General features: G+C 54.6%; 5 protein-coding genes across 5 annotated transcripts; 1 reads left to right on the forward strand and 4 right to left on the reverse strand.

Annotated features, from left to right (window-relative positions):
• Positions 1 to 409: 409 nt before the first annotated feature.
• On the forward strand, positions 410 to 2036 carry BDY24DRAFT_345829 (WD40-repeat-containing domain protein; the record flags this gene model as incomplete). The annotated part of the gene is made up of 5 exons (XM_076637614.1): positions 410 to 586; positions 665 to 719; positions 810 to 890; positions 961 to 1645; positions 1718 to 2036. 5 exons carry the CDS (start codon positions 410 to 412, stop codon positions 2034 to 2036), a joined length of 1317 nt encoding a protein of 438 aa, XP_076492123.1.
• Positions 2037 to 2900: 864 nt separating this feature from the next.
• On the reverse strand, positions 2901 to 5093 carry BDY24DRAFT_445300 (class I SAM-dependent methyltransferase). Its single transcript, XM_076644908.1, has 12 exons — positions 4941 to 5093; positions 4711 to 4790; positions 4547 to 4569; positions 4320 to 4453; positions 4202 to 4230; positions 4058 to 4125; positions 3918 to 3984; positions 3776 to 3857; positions 3632 to 3701; positions 3391 to 3548; positions 3123 to 3291; positions 2901 to 3049 (listed from the first exon to the last, which is right to left on the reverse strand). The coding sequence occupies exons 1-12, from the start codon at positions 5071 to 5073 to the stop codon at positions 3013 to 3015; spliced, it is 1050 nt and encodes a 349-aa protein (XP_076492124.1). The 5' UTR covers positions 5074 to 5093; the 3' UTR covers positions 2901 to 3012.
• A 566-nt stretch (positions 5094 to 5659) lies between these two features.
• Positions 5660 to 9342, reverse strand: BDY24DRAFT_404900 (Man1-Src1p-C-terminal domain-containing protein). Its single transcript, XM_076642569.1, has 10 exons — positions 9178 to 9342; positions 8861 to 9041; positions 8670 to 8771; positions 8338 to 8589; positions 8142 to 8252; positions 6767 to 8068; positions 6592 to 6686; positions 6408 to 6511; positions 6154 to 6272; positions 5660 to 6062 (listed from the first exon to the last, which is right to left on the reverse strand). Exons 1-10 carry the CDS (start codon positions 9255 to 9257, stop codon positions 5838 to 5840), a joined length of 2571 nt encoding a protein of 856 aa, XP_076492125.1. The 5' UTR covers positions 9258 to 9342; the 3' UTR covers positions 5660 to 5837.
• Positions 9343 to 10066: 724 nt separating this feature from the next.
• BDY24DRAFT_419326 (uncharacterized protein) lies at positions 10067 to 14208 on the reverse strand (the record flags this gene model as incomplete). The annotated part of the gene is made up of 14 exons (XM_076643963.1): positions 10067 to 10118; positions 10197 to 10261; positions 10334 to 10499; positions 10604 to 10815; positions 10885 to 11304; positions 11371 to 11526; positions 11603 to 11656; positions 11720 to 11776; positions 11849 to 11883; positions 11953 to 12289; positions 12385 to 12408; positions 12477 to 13365; positions 13481 to 13861; positions 14006 to 14208. The coding sequence occupies 14 exons, from the start codon at positions 14206 to 14208 to the stop codon at positions 10067 to 10069; spliced, it is 3051 nt and encodes a 1016-aa protein (XP_076492126.1).
• Positions 14209 to 14826: 618 nt separating this feature from the next.
• BDY24DRAFT_372797 (uncharacterized protein) lies at positions 14827 to 16961 on the reverse strand (the record flags this gene model as incomplete). Its single annotated transcript, XM_076638219.1, has 3 exons — positions 14827 to 16195; positions 16341 to 16594; positions 16746 to 16961. The coding sequence occupies 3 exons, from the start codon at positions 16959 to 16961 to the stop codon at positions 14827 to 14829; spliced, it is 1839 nt and encodes a 612-aa protein (XP_076492127.1).
• Positions 16962 to 17317: the final 356 nt, after the last annotated feature.

Below are 17317 nucleotides of genomic sequence, written 5' to 3' on the forward strand. Positions count from 1 at the left end.
CTCGAGGACTCCGCCTCCAATCCAAATTCTACGCTTCCTTCTCCCAAACCACCACCCCCCACCTCTTTCCTACAGTCATGGCACCTACCAAGCGAAGATCTTCTCCCGGTCCTTCCTCTTCCCAACCCAAAAAGACTGTCGCTTTCGGCGAGGGAAGCCGTCCTTCAGCTGCGGGAGGAGGAGCGACGAACGAGGAAGGAATGGGAGAGCTCGAAGGCGTCGAGGACGACGAGTCCTCAGAGGGAGAGATCATTGACGATGATGACGAGGACAGCTCAGATGATGGAGATGAAGATCGTGAGCGACTTTTCTGCGAGATTTTGGAAAGGAAGCAGCTGGAGGTGAGCTCGAACGCTGACCTTTGCTCCTCCCTTCCTCCTCCCTTCCCTCCCTCTTCTTCTTTTCAGACATGCACGTCGACCAGGCCGTCGAGGATGAGGATCCCGTCGAGGCAGCTCCCGAGCCCTACCTTCGTACTTCTCGTCCCCTCGAGAAGGACGAGATCCTCGAGCCTGATCAGTCTGTCTACATGATGCTTCACCGAATGAACGTTCAGTGGCCTTGCCTTTCCTTCGACGTCCTCAGGGTGAGCTTCCCTTTGATCTTCCTAACTCTTTCTCTCGGAAAGCTGACCAACCAGTATCTTCTCCTGTTCGTCTCTCAGGACTCGCTCGGAGACGAGAGGAGGAAATTCCCTCACACTGCCTACGTCGTTACTGGTTCGTTTTTTCCCTTCGCCTTCGCTTCTTCGTCGCGTCTCGAGCTCAATTTTGACTCCCCTCTTTGTCTCTATGTTTTTAAACTTGCAGGAACCCAAGCCGATAACTCTGCCAACAACGAGGTTCTCGTTATGAAGATGGGAGGTATGCACCGAACTCAGCACGACGATGGTGAGCTCGAACCTCCTCCTCCGTCGCGTTTCTTCCTCCTCGCTCTCTTCTGACCTTTGTCTTCCCTCAGACGAATCCGACGCCGAGTCCGAAGGATCCGATGACGTCGACGACGATGCCTTCCTCGAGTACCGATCCATCCCTCACGTTGGAACCGTCAACCGAATTCGAGCCCAACCTCTTCCTCTCAACACCTCCTCCCTCCCTCCCGTCAACGTCCCCTACCACACCGCCTCCATGTCCGACACCGGTTCCGTCCACATCTTCGACGTTCGTCCTCTCATCGAAGCTCTCGACGTCCCAGGCTACGTTCTTCCTCCCTCCTCCAAACGACCCGTCCACACCATCACCAACCACGGTCGAGCCGAGGGTTACGCTCTCGATTGGGCTGGAGCTACCACCCCCGGAGAAGGTCTTCGACTCGTTACCGGAGACGTTCACTCCAAGATCTACCTCACGACGAGCACGGAGAGCGGGTGGGTGACGGGAGAGAAGAGCTTTACCGGTCACACCGATTCCGTCGAGGACCTGCAGTGGAGTCCGAGCGAGAGGACGGTCTTCGCCAGTTGTTCGGCGGATAGGAGTATCAGGATTTGGGATGTGAGGCAGAAGGGCAGGAAGAACGTCGTTGGGCTGGAGGGAGCTCACGAGGGAGACGTGAACGTGATCAGTTGGAACAAGGGAACGGGATACCTGTTGGTTTCTGGAGGAGACGAGGGAGCGTTGAAGGTTTGGGATCTGAGGAACTTCAAGGGGTGAGTTTCGATCTTCCTCTTCTTCTCTCCTTCGAGAACTCGTCCCTGACTGTTTTCCTTCGACCGAAACAGAGCTGCTGGACCTACTCCCTCCCCCGTCGCCGAATTCAACTGGCACAAATCCCCCATCACCTCCGTCTCCTGGCACCCTACCGAAACCTCCATCTTCGCCGCCGCCGTCGCTGAGGGAACTGTCACTCTTTGGGATCTCTCGGTCGAGCAGGACGAGGACGAGGCGGGAGAGGGAGAGGAGCTGGACGTTCCTTCGCAGCTTCTGTTCGAGCATCACCAGGACGACTGCAAGGAGGTCAAGTTCCTTCCCCAAATCCCAGGGGCTGTCGTTAGTACTGGAGCTGGAGGATTCAACTGCTTTAAGACTATTAGCGTGTAGGGCTTTACGACGTTTCTATAGATCTCGTTCGACCTTCTCGTGACCGTCGGCTCGACAAGAAAGCTCGCGCTCGTCGCGTCGGTTGCTGACCTCGTTTTGCTCTCAGATAAACGTCCTCAGCAGTTCGTCCTCCTCCTCTCGACGACCAGAAGAGTCTAAGGATAAGGTCTCAAACCTGAGATCAGGAAAAAAAAAAAAAAGGTAGGGAAACGCAGCACGGCGCCGAGGAGAAGATTTTTCTCTCCCGCGCCTCGCCCCAAACAGAAAAGGACGCGTCTCGATTTCTGTGCCCTTGTCGTCGTTGCGATTTGATGTCGGCAGACGCCATTTGAATGAAGTCTCATCTTTCGCTCTGAGCTGTTTAATGGTAGAGCGACGAGAAGGAAAGAGCAAGCGATTAGCGTCGACGAGCGACGCGTCGAAAAAGCAATTCGCAAGGCAGCTCGCTTCGTTCCAGACTTCGAGAGGACTGTAAGAATTAAGAGAGAGCGGTTCATTGTAATACAGGATTCAAAGGAAAAGCAGAATTCCAACGCCATTGTAAAGAAGGAGGACCAAATCGAAGAGAGCGACGAAAGCAAAAGCGAACCAGAGAAAGAGCGAGACACGGTCGAGATGGGCGAGATGGGGAACGAACTGCAGTCTGTCTATTCACATAGAAGCACGAGAAGAGAAAGGTGTGGGCAGCAAACGACGGAGAAGAAGGAAAGAGATCGAAAGTGAACGAGAAAAGGGGCAGAGAAGTCTCTACCGTTCCAAAAAGTGAACGAGCGATGAGATGAAACCGAGAAGAGAACGACGAGATGATGTGTATGTAAGATAACAAACAAGCAAGAGGGAGAAACAGAGAAATCGAAAAGAACGAGGACGAGATGAACCGAAAAAAAGGGAGATGTTTTCGAGACGCGACGCGATGTGAGACGTGCTGTTCGTTTTGCTTTGGGTTTGAGTCGAACGAGAGAGAGAGAGAAGAGCATCACCAGGATGGCTTCCTTCCCCAGCAGTGGAACCATCTTGAGTGATAAAAGAAGCCACCAGCGGTCAGTTTCGAGTCGAAGACGAGCAGAGGACGAACGTCGAGCTCACCTCTGGAAGAAACGAGCGTCCTCCTTACTGAGCTCGTCCCGAACCTGGAACTGAAGGAGGGCAACCTCGTCCCTCGACATCCCTGTCGAGAGCAGAAGCGTCTTCGAGGAAGTGATGAACTCGTCGAGGCAACGAGAGTTGAGCTCGCCAGTCTGCTGGAGCGTCGCGTCTGTTCGAAGGGAAAGTAGAATCAGGGATTCGGGATGAGTTTCGTTCATTCTCGTCCGAAGGTGGGACAAACCGAGGTCAGGAATAGTGGACTCGCCACTGGTGAAGTAAGTCGAGCAAGGGATTCCGAGCTCGTCGTGGTGGAGGGCTTGAAGAGCGCCGGTTCGAAGGAGGGCCGGGTAGAGATGGAGAGGGAGATCTGGGTCGACACCTCGACGTCGAAGAGCGTTTCGAACGGTCCTCCAGTAGAGCTCGAGACTGTGGAAGAGGAGGTTGGGAAGCACAAAGGAGTCAGTAAGAGAAAGCGAGACGAAGAGGACACGACGCAAAAAGAGACGAACACGTAAGGGACTTCGTGATCTGAAGCTGCAGACCATATGGTGATCTCTGGTTCTGCCAGCAAGATGAGCCCTGAATATATGAAAAAGGAAGAGAGAGTTGAGTCAGACATGAACGAAGACGAGAAGACGAGGCAAAGGACGAACCTCCGGGTCGAAGGATTTGACAGAGACGAGCGACAAGGGAGTCGTAGTTGGTGATCCCCTGGTTGATGTCTCGCATGTGGATCTGTACGAGAGAGAGTCAGATGCGAGGCAGAGAGCTAGAAGCGAAGGAAAAGTAGCTCACGATATCGAACGAGTTCTCAGGCCAAGGGAGAGGGAGGTCGACGTCGACGAGCTCAAACGAGCAGTTTCTGATCGACGCGACGAAGAAGAGGTCAGCTCTCGAGATCTCGAAGGAAAGCAGAGGAGAGAACGAAAACTTACTCAGGTACGTAGGTCTCACTCCTTTGGACGGGGACGATGTCGGTTCCAAGACAGATGGCGTAGGGAAACTGAAAACACGCGACGAACAAGGTCAGCGGAAACGAAGAGCTCGACGTCTCTTCCGTTCTTTCCAGAGAAACGAACCTGACGAGCGAGATCGATAACCCAGTCTCCTTTGAAGGTCCCAAGAAAGTAAACAAGACGATGAGCTTTCACTTCTTCGCCTCAACTGCTTCTTCGCCTTCACTTCGCTTGAACATACCTCCTCCGCAACCCACATCGAGGACGGTGGGTACTCCATAGTTCTTGACCCTCGCTTCCTCCAGAGCCTCGTCGAGAGGTCCAACGAACAGAGAGCTGTTCCTCACGAAGAGCATCTGGTGTTGAGCACTCAGCCTTACGAAGGAGGAAAACAAACGGCGAAGACGAGCGCGTCAGGGCGACTTCGAGGGCAGACAGACGAAGCGGAGTGCGATGTTTCGAGCTCACCGATCCATCTCCTGAGAGTCTGCCTGCAGATAGAGAAGGTTTGAGGGGAGGGAGGAGATAGGGAGAGTCAACGAGGGAGTCAGGAGACCAACGTCACACGAGTTTGGTTTCGGAAAAATCGGTTGGGGATGGAGGGGAGGAGAGAGAGAGAAAGTAGAGCGTACGGGAAGAAGGTAGGTGTTGTTGACGTTCTGAAGAAGTCTTCCATCGTAGTCGTAGTCGAAATACTGAGAGCATTGTGAGCCTAGAAAAATGAGAATCACGACGCGAAGGAGAGCGGAGAGAAGAAGAGAAGGTGGGATCAGTAGGCCGTTTCGTTTCATTCGAGCCAGAATTGAGAAGGAGGTTCGCTCGAGGAGAGAATGAGTGGGAGTGGGGAGGAGTAGAGACTCACTTCGAAGAGAAATCAGGTCGTACTCGTCGTCGTCCACTCCCTCTTCGACAGCCGAATCGACGGAAGGTGGAGGACTGAGAAGCTGGTGCCCGAAGCTGTCCAGAGCGTCGACTGATCGCTCGTAGTAAGACATTCCAGCGTGTGAAGGCGAAGGTGAAGGAGGTGAGGTTGTTGGCGGTCGAGGTCGAGAGGGCAGGGCGAGGGGGAGAAAAAGAGAAGAAGGTCGAGAGTTGGGGCGAAATGAGATGAGAAGGGACGCTGTTTTTAAGGAAGGTCGAGAGACTGGAGCCGACGAAGGAGAAAAGATCGGCGGGTGTTTGCTTGGTTCGAGGGCGATGAAGGAGCGAGGAGGAGGTGGGGATCGGATGATTTTCTTGTCTTCGTCGGGGCGGGGAGAAAAAAGAGAGAAAGAGGGTGGGTGGGTCGTTGTGGTTGGAGGGCAAGGATTGTTTTTGGAAGGATCTTTGGGAAAAGGAACAAAAGTGACAGGCAGGGGCAAGAGCCTCACCACCTTCTTGACCTTCTCCGTCCCCCTCTCCAAAGCATGCACTCCGCCCACCCTTTCCTGCTTGAATGAAGAAGGAGACGAAGAGAGAGAGCGATAAAACCGTCATCTGAGGCCCCCCTGGATGCAAGAGAGAAGACCGCGGAGCAAAAGGAAGAGAGGGAGAGAAGAACTGACGAAGGAACGAAGGCAAGCGGCCGACCCCTGCAAGCTCGTTTGAGGTTGGAAGACGCGCCGACACCGTTCCTGCGCCTCGAAGATTTGCTGTTCTAGTTCGTTTCTGGGCAGATAGCTGAGAGCATTAGATCGAAAGGGGAGAGACGAGATTATAAGTAAGAGATTTGGGAAGGAAAGATCGGGAGGAAGAAAAGAGATCGACGCGTCGAAACGAATCAGGCGAGAGAAACCCCCTTCCACTCCCAAACTGAATGAACCTCTCCTCGGACCTCAGCTTCCCTCGTAGCAACGTTCGAGTTACCCTCGACGATAGCTCCGACCTTCTTCCAGAGCCTTTGACGAACGGAGGAGGGTTCGTTGGCAAGGACGAGATCTCGAAGCTGAGCGGGAGCGATGAAGGGGTCCGAAGCCTGGACAGGGTCGAGGTAGTGGACTCGTTCCTGCGATAGTACGAGCAGAGGAGTAAGAGGGACGAGAGTCAGTAGGGACATACGAAGAAGAGGAAGGAGGAAGAGGAAGAGATCGACTCACCTGCTCTCGAAGCTTCGTCAACGCGACCTGGACGAGCTCCTTGACCTTCTTGCTCTCCTCCATGCTCGAGTTGAGCTTCGACCTAGCGACGAGGATGGCGACGAGAGTAACTCCGATCCCTGTAGAAGACGACGCGAAGAAAAGCCAAACAACCACAACACATTTCAGCTGTCAAGTCGAAACTCATCTCCCGCACGACGTGAGAGGGTCAAACAGAGAAGGAAAGGCAAGAGGAAGAGAAGACTCGGGCTCACCGCTCAAAGTAGACTTGTTGGCGTGCAAAGCTTCCTTGGTTCCAACTCGAGCTTGACACACGAGTCCCATCTCTCCTCGATGAGCTGCGAGCCAGCGTTGTCCACTGAAGAGGAAGAGGAGAGGAGGGAGGACGAAGGTCAGCTCGGCGGATCTCTCGTCTTCAGGATGAAAGAAGAGACGTACTCTGAGTCAACACCAGAAGCGATATCTCCGTGCTCGACGAGGTCCTTGACGGCGATGTTGAAGATCTCGAGGAACTGAGCCAACGAGAACGAAGGCTGAAAAAAAAAAAAGTACCGAAGACGCGTCAGTTTCTGACCTTCAGTCTATTGAGCGAGGAACAAAACCTCGAACTCACATCCTTCCTCTCCAAGAACTCCTCCCTCAACCTAATCTCCCCAACTCCAAACTCCTCCTCCTCGCCATCCCTGTTCCTTCCCATCTCGCAAACTCCCCTCCCCCTCTCCTTCGCCAACTCCCCTTCAATCGCTCTCGCCATCCCTCCGACCAGCTTCCTCTTCTCGTTGTCGGGAACGCACGAAGGAGGGAAAGCCACACTCCCCAATCCAGGCACTCCGTTCATCACCTGCAACGCTCCCTCCGCTCCTGGGATCATCGACACCAAGCTCTCGACCAAGTTGGGCTTGAGGATGTACTCTTTGTCGCATCCGACGAACGTTCCAGCGGCGCAAATTCCATGGTTCGGGCAAGGCGTGCAGGTGGTAGGAGTGGGGATGAAGGAAGGGAGGAGAGGGAGAGCCGACGCGTCGCAAACTGCTCCGTCTCCGTAAGGAGCGACGTCCTCCTCTCCGGATGCGTGTCGTTCGATGCAGAGTCGAGCGGAAGCGAGGGCTTGTTGACGGGAGAGGAGGATGGAGTTGGTGTTGGAGTTTGGGTCGCAGAATCCCAAGGAGGCGGATTTGGAGGTCCATTGGAGGAGGTAGAGGAAGAGAGAGAGAAGAGCTCCGAGGGACGGGAGGACGACCGAGGAGGTTTTGACGACGGAGGAAGTAGAGGATTTGGGTCGAAGGGTGAGAGCCGAGGAGGAGGCGGACTTCTTCTTGTTGAGCTTGGAAGGGACGAGAGCCGACGACGAGGAGGAGGGAGTTTTCGCTGGTGAGGAGGTCGAGGGATCCAGGTTCGAGAGCTTCTTCGAGACCACGTTGTTGTGCTTGACGAAGCCAGCGTTCTCGTCCTCCTTCTCCTCCTGCGCCACCTCTCCAGCTCCAGTCGCCTCTCTACCCTCGTCCGAATCCTCAACCATCAACAACTCTCCATCCCCCGACTCCAACGACCTCTCCCTCTCCGTCTTCACCTCCTTCTTCTTCCCTGAGCTCGACGCACTCCTCTGAGCCTCCTTCCACTCGCTCGGAGGCGTCTGCAAGCTCTCGACGTCAGGCATAAACCTCTGAGCGGTCAACCCAGCGGGGAGAGACTTCCGTCCCTTGTTCTTGAACGAAGTGTCGGCGAGAGGAGGGTCGGCTTTGACGGGAGTGCTGACGGGAGAGGATTCGGGAGATCGGAAGCCTCCTAGGTTGGGGATGGAGAAGGAGGAGGACATTCCGCCGGTGGTTCGAGAAGACGAGGCTTGAGGGAGCTCGGATTGACGTCGTTTGGAGGTAGAGGTAAAGGCGGAGGCGGAACCGACGCCGAGGGAGGACTGAGGAGAGGAAGGGAGGAGGGAGGGGTCAGCTTGAGGTTCGAGTTTGAGTAAGGTGGATGAAGAAACGTACCTTCCTCCTCAACTTCTTCTCCCTCTTCTGATCCGGCGACTCTCCTCCACTCTGGAAAGGGTTGTAGTCCGAGAATCCTTCCTTCTCCTCGACATCGACGAAGGCAGGGTGCTGGAGGAAAGAACGCGACCGAGAAACGTCAGCGATCGGACCAAAGGTTCAACGCGATAAGCTCAGGGACGAGATAGAAACTCACCTTAGCACTCTCCCTATGCTTCTTCTTGGGTTTCTCCTCTTCAGTAGCCGGAGGGGGTGGCGAAGGCGACGGAACAGCGACGATGACATCGTCCTCGGGTTCGCTCTCCTCCTCGACCTGTTGGGGAGGTTGAGGGAGGACATCTCGAGACCTAGTTCGACGGATCGTCTTGCCTGATCCTGGAACGGCGAGGGATGAAGGGCCTGAGGGGAGAGCTGAGGAGCGTCGAGAGGAGCGTTTGGCTTTGGGAGGCTGAGGAAGAGGGAGAGGGAAGGAAGCGGCAGGGTAGAGGTCAGCTTCGTCGTTTGGCTTCAAGGACCTCTTGTGCTCACCTCTTCCTGAGCAGGATCTTCATCCTGTCCATCTTCAGCTTCTTCCTGAGCTTGAGCTTGAGCGGCGAGGGACTGTCGACTCTTCCTTCGTCGAACAGGAGACTGGAAAAACAGAGAAGAAGGAGGTCAGCTTCGAACTTGTTTCCTTCCTTCCCGCCCCTCCTTCCTCCTCGAGGCAGAGGTCTACTTACCACTGGTTCATCCAAATGAGGCTCTCCCATGATCGTAATCCCAGCCGACGAGCTCTTGACTTTGGATTGAGCCTTGAGGATCGCTTGTTTGAGAGGAAGGACGCCAGCAATGAACTCGGCGACGAGTTCAGCCTTCTTTGCGTTCGAAGGTAGAGCTCGAGAATGTTGAAGGAGGATGTTCCTGAAGACGTCAATCAAAGCAACGATGTACGGTTAGCATGGATGGCGGAAAGAGCGAAGATGAAGCGATCCTGGGAAGGTGGTAGCGAAGGAAGGAAGGAAGGAGGAGGGGAAGGGAAGGGATTCCTCGAACCGACCTTAGCTGAGCGACCTTGAGGGAATAGGGATCGAAATCATCCGCAAAGTAGACTTCAGGAGGAGGCACGCCTGAGCTCATGGCGAAGGAGGGAGAGGTGAAGGTGGATGGGGAGTCTTGAGGGGGGTCGCTTGAATGACGAGGTGGAAGTTGAGGGGAGGAGGGAAAGTGGAGCGACGGGAGTTGTTGTCTTTTTTTCGAGAGCAGAGAGGACTAAGAGAGGTCGCGTCCTTTGAAAGGGAAAAAAAAGGGACCTCGACGCTCTCTTTTGAACGAGATCTTCACGTCTGTATGTAGATCAGGGAGTTAGAGGGGTGCTTCTGGGATTCCGAGTGATCGCTCGGAGAATTTTCGAACGAAAACAAACGAGCAAGACGCGTCCTGTCGAGGGCGATCCGTTCGCATCTTTTCCTTGCTTCCTGCTCCTCGCGCCTCCCAAAAATCCCCAAAAAACACAGTATATATCTAAACCAACTCGAAAAATAATCAACTTCCTCACCACCTCTCTCACCTCCCTCTCTATCTCCTCCCTCAATCCCTTCGTCCTCCCTCCTCACCCTCATCACCACCTTCAGATCCAACGAAGTTCTGAAAGTCACAGGAGCGGCCATGCTGACGAGAATGTGTGCGAAGTAAGTTCACCGTCGAGACTGGGGGCGATGATTGTCGTTGGCAGCAGAACTAGAAGGGAAAGATCGAAACGAGAATCGAGATTGAAGCTCCGAACTTCTCTCGCTGCTCTTTCCTTCTCTGCTCCCGGATTTTACAAAAACACAAGATGTCCATACAAAACGAGAGGCATAGTGAAGGAAAGGAGCGAAGTAAAAGAGCGATGATGTACAAAAGAACGGAACGAATGGGAAAGAGCAACGACGAATCTCCCTCTCTCCTTAAGCGTCGTAAACGACTCGACCTCCGACCCAAGCGAAGGGATAGTTGTGCCTGAGATCATACGAAAGACGGAGACACGCGTCAGCGAGATGGATTGAAGTGTGAAATAAAAGAGGAGCTTCAACTGACTGGTAGAAGTTTCGAATCGTTCGTCTCGACGCGATTCGAGGGATCGTAGCGAACGATCCTCCGAGCTGGAAACGAACAAGATCGAAAGGGAGTGTGAGCGGATGAGATGGTGAAAGAGGTAAGAAAGATAGACTGACCACAACCTGATGCGAATCATCGAAGAAATCCGTCGAGTAGCCAGGGTAAAGCTCGGAAGTCACGAACGAAGGGAATCCGTCGAAGGCAGTCGAGGTCCACTCCCAAACTCCTCCGTTGTGACCCGGGATGACCTTGCCGTTAGATCCAACGTGGGAGAGTTGAGCACTGTCGATGGGAACGAAGGAACATGAAGGTCAGCTTCGTCGAAAAGAAGGAAGACGCGAAGACGATGAGAAGACGAAGACGCGACGTTCCGATAGGAGACTCACGGAACAGGATGCCAGTTCTTCACTCCAACGTTGCTTCCCTCCCAATCAACTCGATCTCCCTCCTCCACAACGTCCAACCAAGCTCGAAGCTCCGACTCGGAGGGAAGACGACCTCCTTTCGATTTGGCGAAGGCGTTGAGTTCATCGTACGAAGCCATCAACGGCCAGTGCTGAGCGAGAGAGAAGTCGATAGGTCCGTAGAGAGTTTTGACCTGGAGAGACGACAAGAGACAGTCGGTTCAGCTCAATTAGAAGGAGAGACGCGTCGTCGTCGAGCTCACTTTGATATCCCCGTCCGTCTCGATCCAACTCCCAGGGATCGTCTTCCCTCCGTTCTTCTGCAAAAACTCCCTATACTCTCCGTTCGTAACTCCCTTCCTCTCGAACGTAACCTTCCCAACCTCAACCCTCGTCCTCCCATGCTCGTTATCCCATCCGAACTCATGCCCAACTCCTCGTTCCCACTCCCCTCCAGCCTCCTCGTCCTCCGCTTCGAGATCGTGGTGACCGAGATCGATGGTGAGAGGCCCAAAGGTGATGGTGGAAGGTTCGAGAGCGTCTCGTTGCTGCTGAGCTGACCAGAGGGTCGAGAGGTGAGAGAAGTCGGGGGCAGCGAAGCCTGGAGGAGGGAGGGTGTTGGGCGACTGAAGAAGCATGTAGAGCAGCGTCTCGGCGTGCATGGCCTCGTGTTCGTAGGTCATCTGTAGAAACGAGAGCAAAAAGTCAGAATTGACTTCGACGAGACGAAAAGGAACAGTGAGACGAACGAAGAGGACGCGTCCCAGTCGACGGGTCATCTCCCTCTTCCCGCTGGCGACGTCGTCGTAGATTGAGAGAAGACGTTGTCGAACTCGATCTCGGAACTGAAGGATCTCGGAGAGAACAGGCCAGTCCTCGTCCTTCTCTGGGGTAGCCGAGTGAGACTGAAAGAAGACGAAACACGACCTCGTCAGCGGCGAACGAGAGTAAGCCGAGAGAGAACGAAATGCTGATGCTCACGTGAATCTGAGTAGGATCATCGACGTTGGGATCGATTCCTCGTTCGAAAATGTCCTGGAGAGCGGAAAGACAAAGGTCAGTGGAAGCAGAGCGATGAGAATGGGAAGCACGACGGACCTTGAAGTGCTCTGGTTCGGTATGCTTCTCCTTCAAGAACTTGGAGAGGAAGATGTCCTGGAAAAGAAGAAGGAAAAGAGTAGGCGTTAGCCAGTTGGCGCCCGGTCGAAGAAGAGGAGAGCGACGAACGAGGAAGGCAGGGATGTGCCCGAGGTAGAAGAGGTCTGGAGGGAGAGCGAATCTCGTCAGTCACACTCGAGACAAACCTGATTAAATAGAGAAATCAAACTCACTCTTGTGCCTCAAATCGATCGGCTTCTGATGCAGCATCTCCTCGCTAACCATTCCCAACGTGATGGTGTCCCAGAACGACCACAACGTCTCCCACTCTTGCACACTGGGCGTTCCGTACTTCCCTCCGTCCACGCCGACCCTCGATGAGAGCGAAATCGCGTGGAGGGGAGAAGGCGAAGGAGCCGCGACGGGTACGAGAGGAGTGAGGGAGTCGAATTGGAAGGGAGGTCGTTCGAGGAGCCAGAGCGAGTAGAGAGGATTGGCGGGATCGGTGTATTCGGAGATGACTCGCAGGTTGGATTGGGCGAAGAGGGTAGAGGACTCGGCGTAGGAGTACTGATGACGGGAAGCGATTTGAAAGGAGAGAAGAAAAGACGCGTCGAGTTTAGCTTTGGAAGTCTCGTGAGACGCGACAGGAAGTCAAGACGAACCTTGGTGCTCCATTCGATGTTGAGCTGGTACAAAAGAAAGCACAGAAAGTCAGTCGAAGAGATAAGATCGAGCGTTCGAGACTCGAACTCACAAGCTCTCCCTCCACAAAATCCACGACCATCTCCTCCTCTCCCTCTCCAGCAGGAACGACCAACTTCGTATCCTCCTTCGCTCTAAAGTAAGCCTCGTGCCTTCCCTCCTTCACGTTGTACCTCCCCGTGTACTCCCACTCGTCTCCCAGCTCTCCCTCCGCCTTGCCCGTCAACCTCTCGACGCCTCGCCACATCTCGTTCGCCCACTTCTTCGTGACTCCAGCCTCGTCGTTGTACGCCCTCTCGATCGTCTTGGGATCGTTCCTGTGGTCGAGACCGAGAAGGAGGGTGTCTCCCGATCCAGGTCGGAGAGGGAGGGACTTGAGGAAGGAGGGAGCTGCTTCCCGAGGGAAGTTTCCGAGGGAGGATCCGAGGAAGAGGAAGTGGGTGGGAGGAGTTGGGTCCGTCGAGGCTGAGGAGGAGGAGGAGGGTCCATTGGCGGTAGGAGGAGAAGCGGCTCGATGGGTGTAGGAAGGGTTGGGGAGGGAAGAAGGAGGAGAGGGAGGAAGGGAAGGTTCGAGGCCTTGAGGAGGAGAGGAGGACATGGTGGAGGAGTTGTCGTGATCGTCCGATGAAGAGCAGGTCGAGCGTTTGGTTTCGCAAGACGAGGAGCGTTGATCCGACGAGGGAGTAGATCCGTTGAACGACTCCAAGAGACCTCCAGATCGACACCATTCGAGACCAGCATCGAAGGTCCCCCAGACACCTCCGGTCTGGACTCCTCCCTTCTCGAGTTCGGGTCGAAGAGTCGCGTCGACGTCGGAGAGGGTTCGTTCGAGTTCGTTTCCGTCGAGATCCAAAGCGAGGTAGGAGACGATGGAAGGAGGAGTGGAGGAGGAAGATTTGTTGGTGACGGAGGGTCGAGAGGCGAGAGCTTTGAGGAGATGGCTGAAACGAGGGAAAGAAAAGGTGAGGGAAAGACGTGATCAGCCCGCGTGGAACCGATGAGATTAGATATCTCAGGGCTGGAAGGAGATAACGACAATGAACCTATCGAACTCACCTCGTCTTCCCCAAGCTCCCAGCACCCAACTCGAGCACTACACCCTCCAACTGACCCGACCCAGCTCGTTTCTCGTTGATGGACGCATCACGATGCATCTCGTCCTCCCTCCTCCCTCTCCCTCCTCCAGAGTTATCGTAGCCTTCCTCTCCGTTCACTCCTCCGTTGTGCTTCCCAACCGTCTCTCCTCCCCAATCTCCGACTCTCCATCGAGCGACGGGAGGTCGTCGAGCATGCTGCTGATCGTTCTTGGAGGACTCGTCCTCGTCCGCCGAGGTGGGCTGAAGAGGGAAGAGCTGGGAAACGATCTCGTTCGAGTGTTTCTGGAGGAGGGAGAGTTCGAGAGGGTAGAGGTAGTAGGAAGGGCAGTCGAGGGTGATCCTTAGCGAAATGAGCAAAGCGAGAAAAAATAAAAGTTCAGCAAACGTGCGAGCCGGGAGAGAGGTCCGAGGGAGAGGAGGGAAGCGAGATCGAGATCGAGCTCAACGTTCGCTTTTCAGGATGGATCGAGATGGGATCACTCACTTCTCGTACAACCTCAAACCTTCCTCCGAGTACAAGAGCATCGTAGGCAAGCTCTTTTGATATCTCCATTCAGATCCAACCTCTCCGATCCATTCCTTGCCTCCCAGACTGTTTCGAAGCTGGGAGAGCAACGAGTCCGAGGGAGGAGAGAGATGGCGAAGATCGTGGATCGGGTGGTTGCTGCTGGGAGGAGAGGAGGACATGGTTGGCGACTTGATGAGAGCAGTGGAGGTCGGAGAGGAGAGAGAGCAGATCAGATCGGTCAGCCAAAAATGTTCATCAGAAGGAGGAAGACAGGGAGCGAGGTCCATCGCCTTCCCTCCCCTTCTAGATGAGCTCGAAGCTCTCATCGTCATTGCCGACTCTCTCGATACCATCTCTCTAACTAAGGCTCACCAGATTTTTATAGAAGAGGAAAAGTGGGTCTGAAGGGAGAAGGGAGAAGGGAAGGAAGGGTAGTTGGTGATGGTTGGAGGGGCAAAGAAGAGTACCGTGAAGCCAGGAAAAGAAAACCAGATGACCAAAGTGGAGGAGGAAAGGAAGGAACGGAGCAAGGGGGGTCAAAGTTCATGACTCTCCTTTCCTGTCCTGGGAAAGGGCTTCCCAGAGCTTTCAGAACGATGTGTGACCCCTACTAGAAAGGTCTCCTCTCTGTCGAGTCTCTTCTTGCGTTTCTGATCTGAACCATTCTCTCTCCTCTCTTTTTGTAGAACGATCACGACGCGTCGCGCCCAATGTTCTTTTCTTTCGAAAGGTGGCTCGCAGGGTCGATGTCTACGAGCTGCCTGATCCCTCCAAGTAGTAGTAAACTCTCGACGCATCTAATCCATCACCATCGACTCCCCTAACGACCTCGGCTCAACCACCCAAGCGACCGCTTCCCTCCTCGTCTCCTCTCCCTCGCCTCCCCAGATCCCTAAACTCGGATCCTTCCCTTCAATCGCCTTCCATACGCTCTTCAGACTCGCTCGGTTCGCACTGAGCGTGGTCATCCCTCTCTCGAGCCCAAAGAGTAACGTCCGGAGGGTGTGAGGAGTGAGGGAGGCCGGTGGTTTGGTTGCTGTCGATGGGGAGGAGGAGGAGGAGGAGGAGGAGGAGGAGAACGTCGTCGGATTGAGGAAGTACATAAGGGAAGGGTGCAAATGGGAGAAAGGTTCGACGAGGAGGACATCGGGAGTTGGAAGGGTTCCGGTGGGGGAGACTTGGAGGTTGGCGAGGGCTGAGTTGAGGGTTTGGTAGGTTGACGAGGAGGTCGTGGTTGAAGGAGGAGGAGGATCCGAAGGTGTTGGTGGAGAGGATGGGGAAGCGGATCCTGAGGGAGAGGATAGGCGAATGGACGATAGAGCGAGGTGAACGGGTCCGACTCGATCGTTGTACCTCGACGTTTTCCAAAAGCGCGTCGCTCTCTCTTCGTTCTCCTTTTCTCCCAACTCCTCCACCCAGAACATCCCTTCGGCCCTGCTCTTCTCCCTCTCCCCTCCCAGCTTGTTCACAATCATCTTCAACCTCTCCTTCGCCTCCGTCGTCGTCCAAAACACCACCTCGCCGTCCACCTTCTCCTGCAGCGTCTTGGTGATCTCGTCAACCAGCGGCGCCTCGATCTCGCTCTCCAGCTGTATCGTCAACGCTCTCCAGTTGTCCGTTCCTCCCATCTTGGCTATCGATGCCTCGGCCTCGGCTCGAAGAGTTCCGTCCTTGTTGTACCGTCGGATCAGCGGTTTGTAGACTCCCTCGGCGAGTCCAGTCGAAGGGAGAGGGTCGTGGACGATGGAGGACGAGAGAGCGATGAGGACGGAGAGATCGAGGTTGAGGTTCCGAGTTGGACAAAGGCTGGTTTTGGGAGGAGGATTCTGGAAGCTGGGTCCATCGAAGGAAGGGGAAGAATCAAGGAGGACTTCGACTCCGAGGGAACGAAGCTCCGTGACGGTTCGTCCGACGCGACCGTCCTCGTCTTCGTCCGGGCGAAGTCGAGGGCATTGGATTTGGATTTTGGGAGGAGGAGAGTGAAGAGAGGCGGCTTGGAGGAGTTGATGAGCTGTTTTGTGGAGGGAGGTTCGGAGGTGAGAAGGGTTGAAGCCAGGGAAGGGGATGGACGAGGTGGAAGCTTCCGAGTCGTCCGAGAAGGAGGAGTCGCTGTTGATGTAGGAATCGCTCTCGTAGAACTCGAAGAGTAGACGGATGTTGGTGATACTGCAGTGGGACCGAGCACAAGTCCATCAGCTTCGGAACGGTGATGGAAAAGAGAGAGAAGACAGAAGACGCGTCGAAGCACAATCCAAGTGCTACGACTTCGAAGCTCAGAAGCTACGACCACAGGAATGAAACTCGGACTCACGCGATGACCCTGATCCAGACCTTCCCTCCTTCAGCTACGACGTGCACCTTGACGTCCGGCACCAGAGGTCCTTGGTTCGCCTTGCCCTTCTCTCGAGAGGTCGTCGGCTTGCCCTCCAGGCGAGGAAACGTCGAATTGAGCCCAATGACTGGGTAGGGAGCTCGATAGGCGGATTCGAAGAGGGCGAGGAGATGAGGAGCATTTGATGCTGGTGCTGCTTTTTGAGGGTTCGAGGGAGGAGGAGCTGCGACCATCTACGAGAAAAGAAGACAAGAAAGGAGGAGGGAAGGAAACGAACGAGCTCATCAGCTTTCCTCCCTCTCTTCTTCTGCTCCTCTGAGTCCTCTCTCCCCCATCTTTAACCCCCTTAGAGATAGGGAATGATAAATAGGATGGCATGCTCACCTTGTCTATCCATTCAATCTCCTTCCTGACCGCACTCTCGTACTTCTTCAATCCAGGAAGGTCAGACGATGAAATCTCGCTGTTGGCGGGCCCATTTTGATCGATGACGGGGGAGGAGGGAAGGCTGAAGGTATGGAGAAGAGGGAGAAGCTCTTCTAGACGAGCTTTGGCTAAGAGGAGAGGGGCGTGGATAGATCCAGGCTCGGTTGAGGACATGGACGGTAGGTAGCATTCAATAGACGAAATGTTCCTCGAATGCAAAGCAAGGTGAAACGAGTCTGTAACGAAAATCGAGCCGCAGCGAAACCCGCAAATCAACGATCTTCAAGCAAATATAAGGCAGGTGGGAGGGTGGGATAAGGCAAATAAGGCAAGTGGGATAGGGCAGGATAAGGCAAGGATATGGCAGAGCGAGCGAAAAGTCGAAGAGAGAAAGAGAGGTTTGGTTCGTTCCCGTCGCGTCGTGCGGTCGTTCTTCATCGTGAAGCGAGTCCGTTTCCTATGGGAAGAGAGCGAGAGTAGAGTGAAGGAAGTCAGCGAAGACGACGCACGATTTCTTCTTTGACCAGATA

The sequence above is a fragment of the Mrakia frigida genome (genome assembly GCF_051309035.1).
Source record: "Mrakia frigida strain ATCC 22029 unplaced genomic scaffold BDY24scaffold_58, whole genome shotgun sequence".
Classification (NCBI taxonomy): domain Eukaryota; kingdom Fungi; phylum Basidiomycota; class Tremellomycetes; order Cystofilobasidiales; family Mrakiaceae; genus Mrakia; species Mrakia frigida.

Excerpts from the sequence above, each read along its gene's own strand:
- BDY24DRAFT_404900 (XM_076642569.1), bottom strand. The coding sequence starts at position 9,257 with ATGAGCTCAGGCGTGCCTCCTCCTGAAGTCTACTTTGCGGATGATTTC. Across the intron at positions 9,042-9,177 it reads CTCAAGGTCGCTCAGCTAAG|GAACATCCTCCTTCAACATT; the intron begins GTCGGTTCGAGG and ends TGACGTCTTCAG. Across the intron at positions 8,069-8,141 it reads AGAAGAAGTTGAGGAGGAAG|TCCTCCCTCGGCGTCGGTTC; the intron begins GTACGTTTCTTC and ends TCCTCTCCTCAG.
- BDY24DRAFT_445300 (XM_076644908.1), bottom strand. The coding sequence starts at position 5,073 with ATGTCTTACTACGAGCGATCAGTCGACGCTCTGGACAGCTTCGGGCAC. Across the intron at positions 4,231-4,319 it reads CGATGTGGGTTGCGGAGGAG|GAGACTGGGTTATCGATCTC; the intron begins GTATGTTCAAGC and ends GGACCTTCAAAG. Across the intron at positions 3,549-3,631 it reads GATCACGAAGTCCCTTACGT|TCTCGAGCTCTACTGGAGGA; the intron begins GTTCGTCTCTTT and ends CCTCTTCCACAG.